The 20238-nt window shown below is 41.2% G+C and overlaps 1 protein-coding gene and 1 pseudogene across 2 annotated transcripts in view; both read left to right on the top strand.

Annotated features, from left to right (window-relative positions):
• The window catches only part of LOC108515909 (60S ribosomal protein L21 pseudogene), a 2473-nt pseudogene extending 1899 nt beyond the window's left edge, over positions 1-574 (top strand). The window contains exon 2 of the transcript XR_001881673.1: positions 526-574. The product of XR_001881673.1 is annotated as a 60S ribosomal protein L21 pseudogene (transcript). The remainder of the gene's footprint in view (positions 1-525) is intronic.
• On the top strand, positions 7-522 carry LOC108515910 (60S ribosomal protein L21). Its single transcript, XM_017853087.1, has one exon. It carries the CDS (start codon positions 40-42, stop codon positions 520-522), a length of 483 nt encoding a protein of 160 aa, XP_017708576.1. The 5' UTR covers positions 7-39.
• Positions 575-20238: the final 19664 nt, after the last annotated feature.

Here is a 20238-nt window from a genome sequence, read left to right as displayed (position 1 = left end):
CTTTCGGCCGGAACCGCCATCTTCCAGTAATTCGCCAAAATGACGAACACAAAGGGAAAGAGGAGAGGCACCCGATATATGTTCTCTAGGCCTTTTAGAAAACATGGAGTTGTTCCTTTGGCCACGTATATGCGAATCTATAAGAAAGGTGATATTGTAGACATCAAGGGAATGGGTACTGTTCAAAAAGGAATGCCCCACAAGTGTTACCATGGCAAAACTGGGAGAGTCTACAACGTTACCCAGCATGCTGTTGGCATTGTTGTAAACAAACAAGTTAAGGGCAAGATTCTTGCCAAGAGAATTAATGTGCGTATTGAGCACATTAAGCACTCTAAGAGCCGAGATAGCTTCCTGAAACGCGTGAAGGAAAATGATCAGAAAAAGAAAGAAGCCAAAGAGAAAGGTACCTGGGTTCAGCTGAAGCGCCAGCCTGCTCCACCCAGAGAAGCACACTTTGTGAGGACCAATGGGAAGGAGCCTGAGCTGCTGGAACCTATTCCCTATGAATTCATGGCATAATAGGTGTTAAAATAAATAAATAAATAAAAGACCTCTGGGCTGAAAAAAAAAAAAAAAAGGAAATGCAAAATGGTGCAGCCATTTTGGAAGACATTTGGCAGTAAAATACAATGTTACCATATAATCCAGCAATTGTGCTCCTAGTTATTTTCCCACATGAGTTCGACACTTACATCCACATAAAAACTTACACACAGAGGTTTATGGCAGATTTATTCATAAATTGCCAAATACTGGAGACAATTAAGATATCTTTTCATAGGCAAATAGATTGGCAAACTGTGGTACATCCCTAAAATGGAGTATTATATGGAAATAATAGGAACGAGCTATCAGGCCTCAAGACAACATGAAGTAACCTTAAATACTTACGGGTAAGTGAAAGGAGCCAGCTTGAAAAGACCCCCATCCTGTATGACTCCAAATGCCCTACTCTCATACCTTTTAGTACATTTTAATGATGCATTTTGTTTTTGCATCATAGTATAGTTATTTACATTCATAAGGGTTTTAGCCTGCTTTTTATAACATTTTGTTCAGTGAAATATATTGAAGAAACAGCCATGATATTTTTCAGCTATTCCCATCAAGAACTGAAGCCCAGAACTGTCACCAATGCCCCAGTCAAAGATTGGACAGTGAGCACGAACATGTTTAGACAATCATTTCCAGTCATGAAGAAAATCAGCTGGTTTTAATGATTAGTCCACATTGGAGAACGTAATGAAGAAATGTAATGAAAATAGACATTTATGTGAGTGTTCTGCATCCAGTGGTTAACAAAGCTGGAGGGTTCCTGGGGCCATGATCTCAGCCCTTTGTAAAGTGGCGTATCTTGCTGCACACTGGACATGTGGTGCTGGCTAGAAATCAGCATTCCCAGTTTTAAACAGTAAAAAATACAGGAAAACTAGTGAATACATGGAGTATGCACCTTCGGGGGCCATTGAAAATAATATGCTAAGAATAGATAAGGCTCAAGGACAGTATCTCTAGCTAGTTGCACTTTCAATGAACTCCAGTAGTCAAGGACAGTATCTCTAGTTGAACTTTTAATGAACTCTAGTAGGCGCCAAGAAGGCAGACAAATAAGAAAGAGCTTAGAGACAAGGAACTAAGCAGAAGGTTATATCTGGGTGCAGAAAGTTCGTTTTGCATTGTGTTATTTTGCTGACGTGGGATTTATGGAGTATAAATAAAGTGAGGCGGAGGCTCTAGGCGCGGCCGCCATGTTCTCTGTTTGTCTTTGTCTCTTGTGTCTGTTCATTCTCCACCACCCCAGGCACGGTCCCCAATAGCACCATTGCACCATAAGTTCAAATTACACAGATTTTAAAAATAAAGACACACTGCCTTCACCTCTTTGCTGCCGTGTCCATGGATTAGAGAAGAGTGTGTGCATTCTCCCTAAATATGGCCAAATACCTGTGCCCATGCTGTCATGTGCTTTCTGTTCTGACTCACCAGGGGGACTAAGGCAAACACCCCATTGGTTAGCAGGCAGTGGTGCAGAGGGCTGGTGGAGGTCTGCCAGCAGTAGACAGACTGGTGGCAAGAGGCCTTCTGGGTGAGCAAACTTGGCTCGTTAACAAAGCCAAGAGGATTGCTATTCCGAGTGCGTTCCATGGACACTATGCATGAGAATCACGGATATAATTTCACCCAAATTTCACCTTGAATTGTAATAATCCCTACGTGTCAAGGGTGAGACCAGGTGGAGGTAACTGAATCACGAGGGTGGTTTCCTGCATCCTGTTCTTAAGGTAGTGAGTAAGTGACATGAGATCTGATGGTTGTATAAATGGGAGTTCTTCTGTATAAGCTCTCTTGCCTGCTGCCATGTAAGATGTGACTTTGCTCCTCATTTGCCTTCAGCCATGATTGTGAGGCCTCCCCAGCCATATGGAATGGTGAGTCTGTTAAACTTCTTTCCTTTATAAATTACATAGTCTCAGGTATGTCCTTATAGCAGCATGAGGACAGACTAGTACAATCACCCCGTAGAGTTCAGCGGCAGTAGGAGGTCTATCCCCAAAGGCTGGAATCGGGAGGTCTATCCCCAAAGTCTGGAATCAGGAGGTCTGAGACGAGGCCTGGGAATCAGCATGCCTGTCAAGCACTCAGTTACAATACACACATGACGTTTGAGACCAACCACTCTGTCACAGGTTGTATAGGGAGGCTGTTCTGACTCAGCATATAACAGGCTCACTTGCCATGGTAGTAAATCCCTTTCTCCACCTTTCCCCCATACTAACCCAGCTCCTAGCACAGGAAGGGCTGTTTTGTGGGGTTGGGGGGAAGGCGTATTGAGAATATGAGTATAAATGAAGTAGCTCAGTAGCTCCACAATGCAGTGCTGTGCCCTGTCTAACACTGGAGAGAGTGGGATTATATTCACCCCTCCTCCTCCTTCTGTGCTAGATCAGAGCAGTAAGGCATCTGAGGCTCCCTTAACAAAGTTCCACAAACTGGGTGGCTTAAAATCACAGAAACTTATTGACCCACAGGTCTGGAAACCAGGATCTGAAATCAAGGCATTTGCAGGGCATGCTTCCTCTGAAGGCTGTAAGGGAGACTCTGTTCCATGTTTCGTCTTAGCTCAATCGCTGGAGCTCCCTGGCTTGTACATGAAGATGTAGTTCCAGTTTCTGTCTCTGTCATCACATGATGCTTTCCTTCCTGTGTCTCTGTGTCTTTTTTCTTCTTCTCCCAAGGACACCCATCATATTGGATGAAGGCTCACCCTAATTCAATATGACCTCATCTCAACTTGATCATGGCCACTAAGACCTCTTTCTCAAATGAGGTCACACTCACAGATACGGGGGTGAAGACTTCGACATACCTTCCTGAAGGACACATGCAACCCAAAACAGCATCCAAAACGTGACGATAAGAACACATTGTCACAGGTCACCCCCCTGGTCAGCAACAAAAATGATGAACCGGAAGATGAAATTTCCCTGTGGGGTGCCTGGATTACTCCTAGTTCTCTTCATGTGGTGTTTAGAAGGAGGCCCTATACATTTAGATTCGCAATGCCTTTGAGGTTCACGGTTAAGCATGACATATGGAATTTCTCTGGGATCTGGGTATACCTAGGCTAGAAAAGGAGTGAATTTTTTTACCCCAAGCTGTTGAAAGGGGTTCCACTGCTTGCACCATTTGCTTAATTTAATTGCATTACAATCCTAAAAGATTTTATTTCAAATGTTTTTCAGAATCCAAGCCTAGATGGACCCTTTACAGGGCACAATACATTTCTGCATTTTGTAGTAATAAATGGGTTAAAAACTAATTACTGAAGCACTCCATGGGAAGAATACAGCATGCATTAAACAAGAGACATTTTTGGAATCCTGACTATGCTTGGAACACAGGAGCAGATGGACACCGGAAAAACTCTGCCACCTGGTCAGTTCCACAGAACTTCGTAAAAGGTCTTCTAGGTCATTTCTGAAGATGATTTTCTGACTTTTGGGGCAGAATTCATCCAGCAAATTAGCCGGCTGCAGATGCACCCTGAGGGCTGCAGTTGGCTGGATTCCTGCTGAAGAGACGTTGGCACGGGCACATCGTTTTTGCCACTGGCAGCAAGATCTGGCTTTGCATGCTGATGATGCTGTTGCCAAACACTTAATAGGTTTCAAATAATTTCTCCATCAATAATCCCATCTGTAATAAACATTTCACTTATTTTTCTTTATTGTAGGGCCATCTGTCTGCCTTGTATCTTTACTGGACAAATTAGAGATTTCAATCCTCATCTCAGTATAAGAGTTCCTGGTACAAAATCTACATCTCTATTGACAAGTTGTATAACCTTGGGCATGTTAATTAATCTTTCTCTGAATCAGGCTCCTTTGGTGTGAAATGGGGCTGATAAATTTGATAAGATAATTAAGTAAGATAACTCATGAAAAGCACTGACCCAAGACCTGCCCCACAGTGAGTGTATAATGAATGAACACTTTCGTTGATATGGTGGAACCCCATGATACCCAAATCAGGATATAATGAAATTGGCAATAGGCTTCTATCTTCCATAGCAGTCTCATCCCTGTCATTTCACTAACTCTCGAATAAAGCTATCTTACTTTTTTTGTAATTATATTTGTTGATCTCACAGGGGCTTCACTGTAATGTAGTACTGGTGCAATATTTGAATGGGATAATATGCTTGGGTATAGATGCAGAAATTGACAAGCCAAATAGCTAAAATTTGGCTTTATGATTGGTGATGCTTTTGTTTTTAAAATCAACACCCTGATACCTATACAGCAGTCATTATTCCAATATCAGTATATTTGAATGATATTATCTAACAACACAATTCTCCAGTATTCTCCTTGTAGTGGATAAAATGATACTTCATCCAGATGCTTTCCTCAAGGCTAATGCACCCATCCCACAGGGGCTAGCAATATTGGTTGCTGAAGATCATTGACATGCCCCTCACTGGGCCTGCTGCTTAACAGCAGAGAACTGCCCCACCCTAAGGGGACACCCCCATCCAGGAGGTGGCTGAGGCTAATGTCTGACTATACATGGATACAAATGCCTCCACTGAAAGGCCATCCCAGAGCCAGAGCTCTCCATAATTGGCTGAAACCTCAGCTGCAACTACACTGCCAGTCAGCTTTCTCTCCATATCTTACCATCGCATTTCTTACTGTTGTACATACTGTGAGTAATTCCTAATAAACATCCTGCCTGTGATTTTCTATCTTAGATTTGTTTCAGAGGACTTTCTTTTAAGACTTTCATTTTGATATTCTGAAGATGTCACTGGTCCTTTCAGGGGGTGATGTTATTCTAAACATCCCTGCTGAGCAGTTTGTAGCCAGCACCCTAGAGGATTTAGTGAGACATGTTTGTGTTAAAGGATTGCTGATAAAACCCACAGAAATCCAATTGTCTGCCACGTGGGCAAAGTTCTAATGGCCTGATGTTCTGGGAGCATGTAAGGATATTCCTTTACAGAGATATACAGCTTGCTGCAGTTTGTACCCTGCAACCAAGAAAGATATCAATGCTGGATAAATCTCTGGATTTTGATGGTAACATATACCACATTTGATGTTGTAATACACTTACTCATACGTAAATATAGGTAACTCATAAGATTTTAAGTTTTGTCCAGGGCCTGTAGCCAGAAAGGGCTCTCAGCAGATCTGCGCATGGTGCAAACTTGGCTGCTGCTTCAGCCTTACGTGCCAGTAAATCTAACAGTACTGGAAGTGTCTACGGCACAGCAATGTGTCTAGGAAGCCCCCATTGGTGAATCTCAGGAGAGACTTTCAGGGTTTTTGAGTAAAGCCATGACTTCTTTTGGACAGTGATTCCGCTTTTGACTAGCACCTTCTGGTTGACGGGATCCTGATCCATGCTGAATGTCCAATCTAGGACAAGTGACTCTGCAACCTCAATCTGCTATCACCAGCTGAGTGTTACCTGAAAAACGGCCTTTTGGTTAAACAATAGTGATCTGTGAGATCAGGCCAAAGCCAATCCGTGAGGCATGGTTAACCTACATGAGAAGGTGGTTCACGTTCCCTCCCCTGTGCTTCACCACTTTCCCAACAACTCACACCTGTAGCCTCATGTGCAGCTCTGTGATGTCAGTGAACATAACTGAAAAGAATCAAGGGTCTGCTTCAAAGTTGGGTGTGAAAAAAAGAAATCCTTCCTGTTTATAACATCTAGATGAAGTCTTGGGACCTTGGCAGGTTATCTTGGCCTTATTTGGTCTTTCTCTCCTCTGCATTCCTGTAACATTTTGAATCTGCAGCACCTCCACCCCCATTAAATTCTTTCTCCTAGAAGTGTGTTGCTGTCACAAGAAGAGAAGGGTTACTGCAAGACAGTCCCATGCAGGGCAGGTCCTGTAGAACTACTTCATGAGGTGGAGTGATCTGAAGTGGGAAGAACTGGGGTACTATTTTCATATGTCCATTTTGCAATGGAAAAGACATAGCCTATACTGATTACAAATTGGCCTCTTGGAGACTATGGGGAAAAAAAAATCCTGGAAGTTAGGTGGCATATTTAAAAAAGACATGTGGATGAGCATCTTCAAAAGGGCACAGTGAATGAAGACATTTATGAAAAAACTAAATGATCATGAAAGGGAATAATATATGGGGTAAACTCAAGAATCAGGTGGACAAGATGAGAATGTGGATTTCGGTCAGCGTATTTTCTTGGCAAGGCTGGCTCTTGCTTCATGCATCTGTGCACATAGGATCTATAGCATCAATTATGGAGATTGTGCATGGACTCTACAACTTGGAGATGCTTCACCAAGCTGAACAGGACACTGCTACCAACAAATATTAATAATGCCTTTGTTAGAGTCTAATGCTAAGCACTCACTTTCTAGGGTAACCATGCATTCAAATTTTACCCAAGATTGGTGGTTTATACTTCTTGACCTTTTGGCCCATTAGACACTTCCTTTCTTCTCAAAAAATGCCCTACTTTGGATTATAAATCATGATCGCTCTATAGATATTGCACTGTTTCCATGTGGAATCATCCTGTCACCAGATAGTAGGTATAGGATATCTTTTCTTTCTACAGTGGAGTGGGCAACAATTTATTTTCATGGAAATGGGTATGTATTCTAGATACCGATTTGTTTGCCCTGCAGAAAATATTTTGAATAGAACTATCATTAAGTGACTTAAGAAGTTCCATGGTCTTTCACCATGGTATCCCAGTTGGCAATGACACTAGCCAAGGACATCAATTTGCTGTGGAGGATAACTTGTAATGAGCTAAAATGTACAAGTTAATTTATTTTTTCCATGTGCCTCAAAACAAAATCACTGGCTTGATGAAAAGAGGGAATGGGGTTCTGAGATTCAGGGCACAGTTTTGAGGTAGCATCCTGTGAGGTTGGGGTGCTGTACCACAAAATAAAGTATATGCCTTAAACCAACGGCAATTTTTATCAGCTAGGGCCCAGACAGGAGACAGAAACCACACAGTATCTTGAAAGTGCAAAGTTTAATGTAAATAATTATTAACCATAACAGGGGATTAGCCACAGGGGGCAAAAACAAATAGAAAAAAGAATACAGCGATGGCAGATATGTAAAGCAGACAGCAGCACTAAGGCTGAGGCAGAGCACCCAGGGGAGGTACAAATCTGTAAGAACCCCATTCCCTGACTGGGGCTTAGACCTTGACCTCATTGGAAAGGATGCAGCCAAAGTCCACCAAATGACAGAAAAGTTCGTGGAGCTGTCACGCTGGTGGGGCTCACTGGAAATCTTCTTCTGGGATACTGGGAAGAACTGTCCACAGTGGGTAACCATACCACAGCAATCACTGAGAAGCCACTTTTCTGGCGTTTGGGGAAGCTGCCCATGGGAAGATGCTGCCCTCGTGAACTTGTGGAGAAGCTTTCCTTTTTGGTGCCACAGAAGCCTGAGACTTGTAATTCGCAGGGCAGATGCTCCCAGGTGTTGCACTGGGGAGACACCCTGGAGCAGGTTGGGCAAAACTCCCTATGAGATGGTATAGCAGGCTAATGGCTACCATGTGCTGCCAGGGCCTAGGAAGAGGGGCATTCTGGAACTGGGAATCTAAGCCCCATCCACCGGCAGTATCCCTTTAGGACTACATACAGACAAAGCTTTGTACTGTGCCTACTGACAAACTCAATCTATCTATAGGGTATATTTCCATCACCAAAGAACAGGCAATGAAGTATGGGTTTGGAGCAGAAAGGTGATAAGTTGATAACCAGCATAGTCCTCTCATATGACTACTCAGCTTCCATTGTCACCCCTATCCACACATTTTGACTTCTATCTAACAATGAAACAACTTTAAAAATTTTTTTGTTTATGTATTTATTTTTAAGACGGAGTCTCACTCTGTTGCCAGACTGGTGTGCGGCGGCGCAATATCAGCTCACTGCAACCTCCGCCTCCTGGATTCAAGTGATTCTCCTGCCTCAGCCTCCTGAGTAGTTGAGACTACAGATGCCTGCCACCACACCTGGCTAATTTTTGTATTTTTACTAGAGACAGGGTTTCACAATGTTGGCCAGGATGGTCTCGATCTCTTGACTTCGTGATCCACCCGCCTTGACCTCCCAAAGTGCTGGGATTACAGGCATGAGCCACCGGGCCCGGCCCTGAACCAACTTTATATTTCCACCAGGCAAGATACAGATATCCTTCTTACAAGTACAGACATTTTCACATACTATTGGGAGTGTCAGGATGCGCACTCCCAATAGTGATTGCACCCATAACTGGCCAAATTAATTACTCCTCAAAGACAGACAGTGCCCCACGTATTTTCTGTTACCAGTTGATTCCACAGTCACGAGCCCATTGGTGCACTTCTTTGTTGTGGAATTATTTTCTTTCTTCATCATACACAACGTTGTCTGGAATTCATGATGCTGAATAAGGCATTCTGTGAATTCACAGACGCTGCTGCTAGCAGAAGCAGCACAGACAGAGAAGGAAAATCTACATCTAAAATTGTACTTATTTTGGTGAAAGGAAATCTCGCTTCTATTAAGGAAGAGGACCAATGTAATCAACCTGTTACCAGGTGTCTAGATGGTCCCCCCCTTAGAAATAGTGTCATATTAGGGTTTCATTTATGGTCTTTTCTTCTGGTAGATTAGGGACTCAGTATTGCATTAGCCAAGTCACCCTAGATTTGGAAAGTCCAGGGTTGCACTAACTGAACTCACTGGGAAACTGTCTTTTGAGATGCCAGAGAAAGCCACCCATGGGGAGATACCAAGCCATGGAGGACCCCAGGAAGCTACTTTCTGGGGTGACATGGTAATTTGCCCACTGGTGGAATTCACTGGAAATCTCCCTCCTAGGGTTCCAGAGGAAGCCATGCAAAGGGAAGTGCTTCACCATAGAACCCATATAGAAGCTGCTTCCAGGGGGTGGTGTGCTGTGGGGAGTCACCTCTGGGAAGGTGTGGCATGCTGTGCTGACTGCTGCATTCTGCAGGTGTCTGAGGCCTACTGTACTGTCGTTCCTCCTGTACTGTCCCTTCAGCACCCTGTGGTGACAAAGCTTAACACTGTGTCAGTTGCAAAGGAGAATGCTTACAGAGTCTACCTCCATTATCACAGAGCAGGCAATACAGAGTGAGGTTGGAGATGAGACACAGTAAACCATGATGGTCACATCATTCTACAGCATGCTCTTCCCCATAAGCACATGCGCGTGTCAAAGACAAAGGAGTGAAAAAAGGAGTAGTCTATCTCTGTTATTCCTGAGAGTTTTGTTTCCCATACATGCAACCTTATGCTTGGTTGGTTTAGATGCCCAAGGGATGACTACTATAATCGGAATTTGCAGTAAAACTTTCATTAAATAAGAATCTGAAACTCCTTCCTAAGCATTTATTCCCCCTATGATATTATATCACCAGGAGGAAAGGAGGGGCGCTGTGCTTGCTGGGGTGATTGGCTGTGATTATCAAGGGAAATTCTGTTAATAAAACACCATTGTCAAGAGACAAACATGTCAAGAAAGACAATGTGTGAAATCCAAGGATTGCACTTTGCTATCTCTTAGAAATCTCATTCCCCAAAATATCAGTCAACAGAAAATTGTGGCAATACAATAAAGAAAGATCCACTAAGGATATGAATCTCATGTCAATCAAGCCCTCAGCCACAGCACCAAGAAGAAATTCCAACTAACTGAGAGGCTACCTGAGGGGCTGGGGAAGATGAAATGAGTGGTCATAGAAGAAGGCTATGGTTTGTTAAATCATTCCTTCCTAATAGCTACATAAGCGGTAATCAGAATGCATGTTTTGTTAATTCATTTAACCCCCTTTCTTCTCCCCATTACTTCATGTAAAAATCACTGGTGATGCCAATATTTTAAGCTCCAGGTAGGAATTGAACTGTATTGATATTCTCTACATCTCTCACTGTATTAGTCCATTCTCATGCTGCTATAAAGAAATACCCAAGAATGGGTAATTTATAAAGGAAATAGGTTTAATTGACTCACAGATCCGCATTGCTGGGGTGGCCTCAGGAAACTTACAATCATGGTCAAAGGAGAAGCAGGCACATCTTACATGGTGGCAGGCAAGAGAGAGAGACAGAAGGAGAGAGAGAGGGAGAGAGTGTCAGACACTTATAAAACCATCAGATCGCATGAGAACTCACTATCATGAGAATACATGGGGGAACTTGCCCCCATGATCCAATCACCTCTCACCAGGTCCCTCCTCCTGATATGTGGGGATTATGGGGATTACAATTTGAGATGAGATTTGGATGGGAACACAGAGCCAAACCATATCACTCACCTTCAAAAACATTGTAGTTATCTGTTAAATAAGTGGAGTTTGAAATTACCTGGATATAATATGTTAGCGTGAAGATCATATGTGAACCTGAAGCAACTGTAAGAGGTTCTACGGGCAGTGCCTGGTTTATGGGCCATACCTGTTGCCCACAGGACACAGAGTCACCCTGCTACTTACTACTCCATGGCCTAGAACAAGTCAGCTTCTCTGAACCTTAGTTTTCCCATCTGTGAAACAAGTAAAGATGATAACTCAATTCTTGGAATTATTATAAGGCACACATGATATAAAGTCTATAAAAATTGGAAAATATTCAAATAGTATAAAATTATAAGTAGTTATTAATTTTTTATTGTCTTAAAAAATTATTATGCTCTAGATGGCTAACAGAAAGGTCTTATAAAATTCTCACCTTGGTGTGTGTGTAAAACAGTTCTAATAAGAAAAAAACAAAGAAAACAAAAAAGAAAAACTAAACAAAACTGATGAACAGTAGTTGTTGACAGAAGAGATCATGCCCTTAGTGTAAATATCTAGAAATATGCCCTAATATCCCCCATCCGAGTAGTGTAAATATCCAGCAATATGCCCTGATCTCCCCCATCAGAGCTTATCAGAGGCTTCTTAAAGCATTTTGGCCTGCCAGAGACCCTTCTTTTATGTTTAGCTGTTTCAAAAGATCCAGGTAGCAGTTTAAAGTACATTCTAGAGCTAAAGCAGAGCTTCCTTTAGTGCATGACCTCCTGAAAACTTGTAGCCTGAGTTACCCAGGAAACTGACCTGAACAGCATTTTCAACTATGGTATGTGGTTATCTCCAAAGTCAAAAAAGACCCAAGGAACATTGTGTCCTCTTTTGCACAGTGGCACAAGGTGAAGGTGAAACAAGTTCTCTCTGTATTTAGGAGGCTTATTCCAGTTTGTATTATACTCTGGATTCCCAGAAACGTCATTAATGTAGTACAGTACTTGTCCTGCTGAAAGATGGTTGTAAGCCAAAATCTGACTGTTCTAATCCCAACTGCCCAATGATATCCAGTGATATTTTGGTGCCCAGCATTAGTGATAGTTCAGAGCTTGTGCCTAAGATAGTATTGGAATTTCCCTTTTACTGGTGCAATTACCCTGGTCAGTAGCCACAGGGTTTTTGGCAATTAGGTGTTTTAAAGAATATATAATTATTGGTTTTAGCAATCTTTAATTTTATTAACAAATTTGAAAATATATTTCTCCATAATTTTATAATCTTGTCCATCCATCTAAATCTCCGAATCTACTGCTGTACACACACTTTAAATTACTAACTTAAAAAATTGCGGGGTTTTTTGGTTTACAGATATGGTCTCACACTGTCACCCATGCTGGAGTGCAGTGGCATGATCATTGCTCACTGCAGCCTCGACCTCTGGGTTCAAGCAATCCTTCTGCCTCGCCCTCCCAAGCAGCTGAGATTGCAGGCATGAACCATCATGCCCAGCTAATTTTTAAAAATTTATTTTTTTAGGTACAGGATCTTACTATGCTGCTTAGTCTGGTTTAGAATTCCTGGGCTCAAGTGATCCTCCTGCCTCAGACTCCCAAAGGTCTGGGATTATAGGTGTGAGCTAGTGCACCTGACCCTAAATTACTAGTTTGATTTAATGTTTTTAATTTCAATCTTTTCCTCTGAAACCTGGAAGTATTTTGCATATTTGTTGTCCATATTATTCATTTTAGTATTTGAGTCTACACAATTTTACGACTCTCGGTTTTTTGTTGTTGTTGTTGTTCCCAGGGTGACTCTTCTCTTCCATGTAGCTTACCTTTCTACATCATTCTGTTGACTTTTTGTCCTAGATTTTTCTTATGTCATGGTTTTCTGCTCCAGTTTACAGAGGCTCTGCCTCCTTGTATATTTTGAAAAGTCAAACTGTTTAATTCTCATTGAAATGCAATCATATTTCATAGATGAAATATTGTTCTTTTTAGTCAGCATTGAATCATGTGATTTCTTTTCCAGATTGTATTTTTGCCAGTAGACAGTACGAGTGCTTCTCCTGGCATAATAAAGTGGTAGTCAGAAACTCTTCTCAGAGCTGCATGGGGATGTCACCTTGATGTGTTTCTAGCTGGTATGACCACAGGGAGCTGTCCAGGGTACTGAATGTGTTTTCTTTTTTTAAATCTCTGGCCTCCTTGTATATTGCATCTTCATGGAATTTATAAACCAATATCTAAATGATGCTATATGAGCTTATTGCTACTGTAGACACATTGTCCCCCAGCCTCTCTCAGTGGAAATATATGTATATGTATGCATGTGAACATGAACACACACACGCCCCTTTAAATCTAATTGCTTTTATCTCTGTCTCTCTATCTAGCTATCATCTATCTGTCTATCTATCTAATAAAACAGGATATGAACAGCATATAGTCTCTTTACATAGTTCTACCTTCTTCCTTGTCAGAAAAAGCTAGCTCCCCTTTCCAATATATTGACTTATATGTTCAAACTCCTGTATGACCATCTACACCCACTTTATCCTGCTCCAATCCTGGATCTTGCAGACTGCTATTTCTGGTCACCACTGGGCAAGACTTGAATCCTGGTTTGGATTCTATCCTATTGGCTATTTACTTTGGTCCAACCAATTGCTTTTCATCTAAATGAACTGAGCAAGGAAGGGAGGAATGGAGGGAGGGAGGAAGGCAAGGAGAGATGGAGCAAAGGAATGAAAGTTGGTCTTTTAAGATGTTAACTAATCTTCAAAACCCAGCTCAGGGAAACCTTCCCTAGTCATTGTTGCTTTTGCTAATATCAGCAAGATCTTCCTCTATTGAGATCTCCAAATATTCACTGTCTCCTGTATGAGATTTAGTACTTCTTGATGCATCTTAAATCACTGCTGTAGAAAATTAACTTGTATAGAATACCTACCTGTGTCAGGCTCTGTATTGGTGTTTTGAAATGTGATTTTTTTCGTTCTACATCTCTAATCTTCAAAAATACCCATAAATTGTAAACATTCATAATTTTTAAAGCAGAACCTGAATCCTCATTTCACAGATGAAGAAACTTGAATGACTTGCCCAAATATACATGGTTTTAACAGGTAAGATAGAACAGATTATGCAACAACAACTTGAAAACTTGCTATATCTACAAAGGTATTAATACAATTCTCACTCATACCACTTGTTCTTTGCAAATCAACTGAAGCTATTCCTCATGTCATTTTCGTCGGGACCTGGGTAGACGGAGCAATGTCTGGAACATTGTGACAGAGGAGGAGGACAATGCAGACAAATGGTTGCTGGCTCCTAAAGCGTTTGCCCAGGATTTACACAGTTTCCTAACATTTAGTCAAAGAAAGGGGTGTGGCCAAGTCTGATGTCCACAGGGTTGGGAAGTATAATTATTCTTCCAAGGGAAACAATACATATTTTTGAACAATATCACAATGAATCAAAATGGTAAATAAAATCTGGCATTTGAAATCAAGTATTTTTTTCTTTCTCTGCTTTTAATCAATGTGTATTTCATTATTTGATATTTATTTTTGTTATTTTTTAAATGTATACATGCCAACTATGAATGCTAACTAGACTGAAACAGTTTAAGTACAGGTTCTATGTTATTCTACTCTACAAATCTTTCCTAAATACTATTGTCAATACCAGTTATTTCCTTCTCTGGCTTCTTATTCTTTAAGATCTATGATCCTTGCCTCTGTTGCCCTGAGTTCTGCAGTGAAACTCGAACATTATTCCATAGAACAAATACCCATCATCCCGGATCCATTGTCATTCTCCATATGCTATTTTTTTGTAGTCCAGCTCTACGTACATACAAATATACACACAAGGTATAAAAATTTAATTACTTTCCCATTTTTCTTTGAATGAAGACTAAAATCCTTGCCATAGCCTACCAGGCCCTGAGCGATCTGGTGCTCTCCATTTCTCCAGCCTCATACAATGCCTCCCCTGCTCAGCACCAGGGTCCCTGGACCTCAGTTCTGTACACTTGCTAGGCTCTCCTCATCACAGGGCCTCTGCATGGGATCCCCAATGCCTATTATGGCTTCTTCCCATATTCACCACCATCCATTCTCATAGCCTCCTATATTCTGCTTCCTAACACTTAGACTAGGTGAGGTTTTATGATGATTTTGTGACCTTCTGTTTACTGCCACCCCAACTACATTGTCAGTTCAGTGTGGGCGACATCATGCCTATTTTTTCTCACCTTCTCATCGCCAAAGTCCAGCACAGTGTCTGTCATGGTGTAGGCCGAAGTTAACACTTACTGGATGAGTTAATAAAGCCATTGCTGATTGCTGCTGTGAAGATACATTCTACCATTTCTGAGACCCTGCTGATATCAGAACCGTTTATTTTAGACTACTGTGTTAGGCAGAGAAGTGGCCTCCCAAAGATGCCCCAGTCATAATGCACAGAACGTGTGGCTATGTCACCTTACATGCAAAAGAGTCTTGGGAGATGAGATTAAATTAAGGAACTTGAGATGAGGAGATTGTCCTGACATCACCATGAGTCTAATGTAATCAAAATTCTCCTTCTAAGAGAAAGAGAGGGGCAAGTGAGTGGGAGAGATTTGAATATGGCACATTGTCGGTTTTGAAAATGGAGGAAGGGACCATGAACCAAGGGACTCAGGTAGCCTTCAGGCACAAAAAAAAAGGAGAGGAAACAAATTATTTCTTAAAGCTTTCAGAAGGAACACAATGCTGACAACACCTTGATTTTAACCCAGTGAAACCCACTTCTGATTTCTGACCTTCAAAAACAGTAAGAAAATACATTTGTGTTATAAGTCCCTAACTCTGCAGTAATTTCCCACAGCAGCAACAGATATTTAATACCTCTATTTTGGATTTTTTTTTCTTCTGATGACCCGCACTAGGGTTCAAACTCTACAGAGCTAGAGTCCGTATTTTTGGTGCCCATCTTTATAGCCAGCACGTGGTTGCATCCCAGTCAAACGGACCTCTCCAATGGTTAGTTCACACTTGGAGGTTTTACTCTTATTTATCTTACAGGAGGCCTTTAGGCTTTGTGGTAGAAAGAGAAGTGATCTTGAGAGATCCTCTTTGTTTTTCTTTATTTCGTATTAATCTGTGAAAACAATCAAGGAAAAACCAATTCAGCTTACATGTGATCTTCTAGACATGCCATTGTTTCTTTCTTTCTTTTCTCTTCCTTTTTTTTTTTTTTTTTTTTGACAGAGTCTCACTCTTCTACCCAGGCTGGAGTGTGGTGGCATGATCTTGGCTCACTGCAACCTCTACCTTCTGGGCTGAAGCGATTCTCCTGCCTCAGCCTCCCAAGTAGCTTGGATTACAGGCATGCACCACCATACCCAGCTAATTTTTGTATTTTTTGTAGAGGTGGGGTGCCATGTTGGCCAGGCTGGTCTCAAACTCCTGACCTCAGGTGATCCACCCACCTCCACCTCCCACAGTGCTGGGATTACGGGTGTGAGTCACCGCACCCACCCAACACGCCACTGTTTCTGTGATAGTTAATGCCTATAATGCCTGCCACCTTCCACACTTCCACGCCTTCCACACTTACCATTGCCACCAGATTTAGAAGTGCTTTTCTCTGCTCATGCATTGTAACTCATCCAAGCAAGTTTCCAGGAAATCTCAAGGCCACAATCAAGGTTGCATTTAAAGTATTTACTGAAGACTGCAGGGAGTGAGCTCACCAAGGAAGCTGGAGGACTATGAGATATTGGTGTACCTGAAGAGACTCCGTAATAGTTACTCAAATTCCCTGTCATGAATAACTGTCTCCTAATAGGGTAGTAAAAATTATAATGGAAACATAAAATGCTTATAAGTGTGAGCTGAGGAAAAAAATCTCAGCTCATTCTGGGTAAAGAGGGACCCATTTTTCATCTCTGCTTTCCTACTCATTATCTTATGTCTCACAAATTCAATAATCTCAAAGTCGGATTTTCCCATCATATTAAGGACCCATCAATGAATTATGGCCTTGCATTACTCAAGGATTATGTGTAATCAAGATTTGCTTATTAAAGAAAAAGAAATGATGAAGCAGCTTTGACCTTTAAACTCTTTGAGTCTTGTTTCAAATTTGGGTTTGTATTCATCTATAAGGGAGATTTTGGCGTTGAAATAAACTGAAATTTAAGCAAGCTGCTTCTTCTGATTGACAGTTCACACATGTTCCTCCGCTGAATGCCTTCATGTCCTCCTTCTGCCCTAACACGGTAGACTCCATGAAGCCCTGGCTAACGTGTCATGTCCTCAGAGAGAAGCCCAGTGGGGATGTGGAAGAAGCAAAAATGTTCATTAAGCTGGCTTCTGCTGTAATCCTGGAACTCTGTTCATTAAACTTTCACTCGGGGACAATATTGCTCTTTATGCTTTCATAAAGAATATTATTCTGTATTATTTTGTATTATCCTCACAGTAATCTTGCAAATAAATCATTTTTTCCATCAATTTTAAACATGAGAACTTGAAGCTTATAAAGATGAGGGAACTTATCCAAAGTAACTGCTGATTAAAGTAGCTTGAAGCCAAGCAAAACACTGCTGATCTAATTCAAGTCTTTCATTTTCCCAATAGGAAGACTAAAGACAAAAGAAAAAAAGTGAAATTTCTTCCAATTTGCTCCACAAGTCAGGATCAAAGGAATTATTAGAATGCAAACCTTTGGGCTTGATCATCAGTATATTTTTCAATACCTATGTCAAAGAATATAGGTGTCATCTCATTCCTCTGTGACTGTGTAATTGAGAATACTGAGGTACACAAAGTGTAAGTAGAAACACAAATACAAATAGATTTGGTTTCCCATAACTGAATTATAATACCAATAATCAATTCTAACATTTGGTTAAACTGAATAATCCTGGATTCTGTCTAATGTTATTGACTTACTGAGAAACAAAAAACACCCCATTATACATCCATCCCCTTCATATTTATTTTAATGTATTTTCAGATTTTGGAAAAATAACACACATAACAAAAAGTAAATTCATCTCTTTATTACATACCCTAGCCTCAATTTTGTAGCCAGATAAAATTTCTATTAATAACTTATTGTGTATTCTTCTAGATACCATATTTTTGAGTTTATAAATACACACACACACACACACACACAGAAGCTATTGGTATTTTAAAATATAAGTGATACATAATACACATACATTCTATGAGCTGTTTCTTACTATATTAAGTCATGCCACAAAGAGAATGCATTAAAGACTTACCTACCGTAAGGTTTATCACCGAAATAATTTAAAGCCCCTCATTAAAAGAAAGGTCTAGTGAGTTTGCTATTCTTTACATTGATAATAATATCTTGGACTTATCTACTCAGGCTTCATGACCAAAATAAAGATTTGTGAAATCAGAAGACTAAGGTTTGAATCTTTCTGTGTCTGCCAACACTAGGCAAGTTCCTGAGATTCAACTTCCTTTTCTGTAACCCAGAAATGGTAATAGTTAGACCACTGGCACTTCTGCAAGAGATAAATGAAATACTGCATAGAAAGTTCCCGGCACAAAGTAGGATACATTATGTACTAAAAACTCCTTTATTTCCCTCACATATTAGGTTTGCTCCTTCCTATCAGACCATGAAACACAGGGAACAATGTCATTCCCCCTTTCATATCTCTTTAGATGACCTAGAATGAGCCTTGATGTATCCAATTCCAGCTCCTATCTTTCCGAATGACTCCCAACTCCAATGGTCATGCAACACATCAGAACCTACAATCCATCAGCATTACCAGCTTCGCACCATCCCTCCCCCTCACGGAGCCCTCTGCCCAGTGTACCCAGTTTAGTTTCCATGCACAATTGTTATAATCACTCCCTCGCATCAACCTCCCAATTTCTTCATCCTTTCTTTCTTCTTATTTGTTTTGAGGAAAAGCATCGAATTTAGTGAAGTCCAAATTTCTGTTACTCTGCGTTTGCATACATGCAGCTGAGAGTGACTGAGGGGGAAACATTGCTACACATAACTATGATGATTAGTTACAACTTAAATTCCTGACCATGGGCTTCAAGTGGGCCACAGGACACCCCAAATGGCATCATTTTTCTTTCTACTCACTCTATCATTTGCACAGACATTACATCAAATCGTCTTATCTTTTCTCATACTATATACATCCACTTCATTCATCTTTACCCTTACATCCTTTTGCACCAAGAAAACAGAAGAAACCAAAAGAGCAATTCAACACATTCACACTGCCTGCTACCAGAATCTGTAGCCACAGGCTATGGTATTTCTTCTGTCGCCATGTTTGTCTCAGTTCAACCTTCCATTTGTGGTCATGATCCCTTCCATTCTTTTCCACCCATGGATATTGCTCTGGCATTTCTACTCCTTTAATCTTATATGATTATTTTTTCTTATTCCACTAGATTACTGCTATCAGTATACGCAAACATGCCCTTATTTTTAGCCCTTAAAATACACATTCTTGATCTTATTCCTTCTCAGTGACCACCCCATTTTCTGTTCCCATACATTGAAAATATCCTCTTTAAAAGTGTCTGTACACTCATTGTCACCATTTCCCCTATGCCCATTCTTTAAACTCAATTCAATAAGGTTTTCATTGTCACTTTCCACCAAACTTCTTCTTTCAAGATCATCAAGGACTGGCATGACTAATAATCATGTCCTAATGCATACTTTATTTTATCTTTTAAGAGTACTTGACCTGTGGCCGGGCACGGTGGCTCAAGCCTGTAATTCCGGCAGCACTTTGGGAGGCCGAGACGGGGCCGGGATCACGAGGTCAGGAGATCGAGACCATCCCCTGGCTAACAGCAGTGAAACCGCGGTCTCCTACTAAAAATAGCAAAAACTAGCTGGGCCCCGATGGTGGGGCGGGCCCCCGCCTGTATCCCAGAAACTCGCGAGGGCTGAGGCAGGAGAATGGCGTAAACCCGGGAGGCGGAGCTTGCAGTGAGGCTGAGATCCGGCCACCTGCACTCCCCCCAGCTTTGGGCGAACAGAAGCAAGACTCCGTCCTCAAAAAAAAAAAAAAAAAAAAAAAGAGTACTTGACCTGTTAATCCTCTCTACTCCTTGAACATATTCTATACTTAGCTTTGAGGTGCTACACATCCACTGTCTTCCTGCAGCACACATCATTGCCTTTCTCTTAACTATTTCTCAGCCCCCTTTTCTATATTATTCTCATTCTGCAACTTCCAAACACCAGAGTGCGCCAGTTATCAGTCTTACGGTCTCTTCCTTTCTCTATACCCACTCCCTGTGTTATCTTGTCACCAGGCTTCACATACTACATAACACTGGCAAATCCCAAATTTTATCTCCAAACCGTTTTATTTCCAGACCAGACCTCTCTCCTTAATGCT

Source organism: Rhinopithecus bieti, unplaced genomic scaffold (genome assembly GCF_001698545.2).
Source record: "Rhinopithecus bieti isolate Rb0 unplaced genomic scaffold, ASM169854v2 scaffold_36448, whole genome shotgun sequence".
Taxonomy (NCBI): Eukaryota; Metazoa; Chordata; class Mammalia; order Primates; family Cercopithecidae; genus Rhinopithecus; species Rhinopithecus bieti.
This window is presented reverse-complemented; position numbering and strand designations above follow the sequence as displayed.

What these genes read in the sequence shown, in the direction of transcription:
- LOC108515910 (XM_017853087.1), top strand. Translation starts at nt 40, where the DNA reads ATGACGAACACAAAGGGAAAGAGGAGAGGCACCCGATATATGTTCTCT.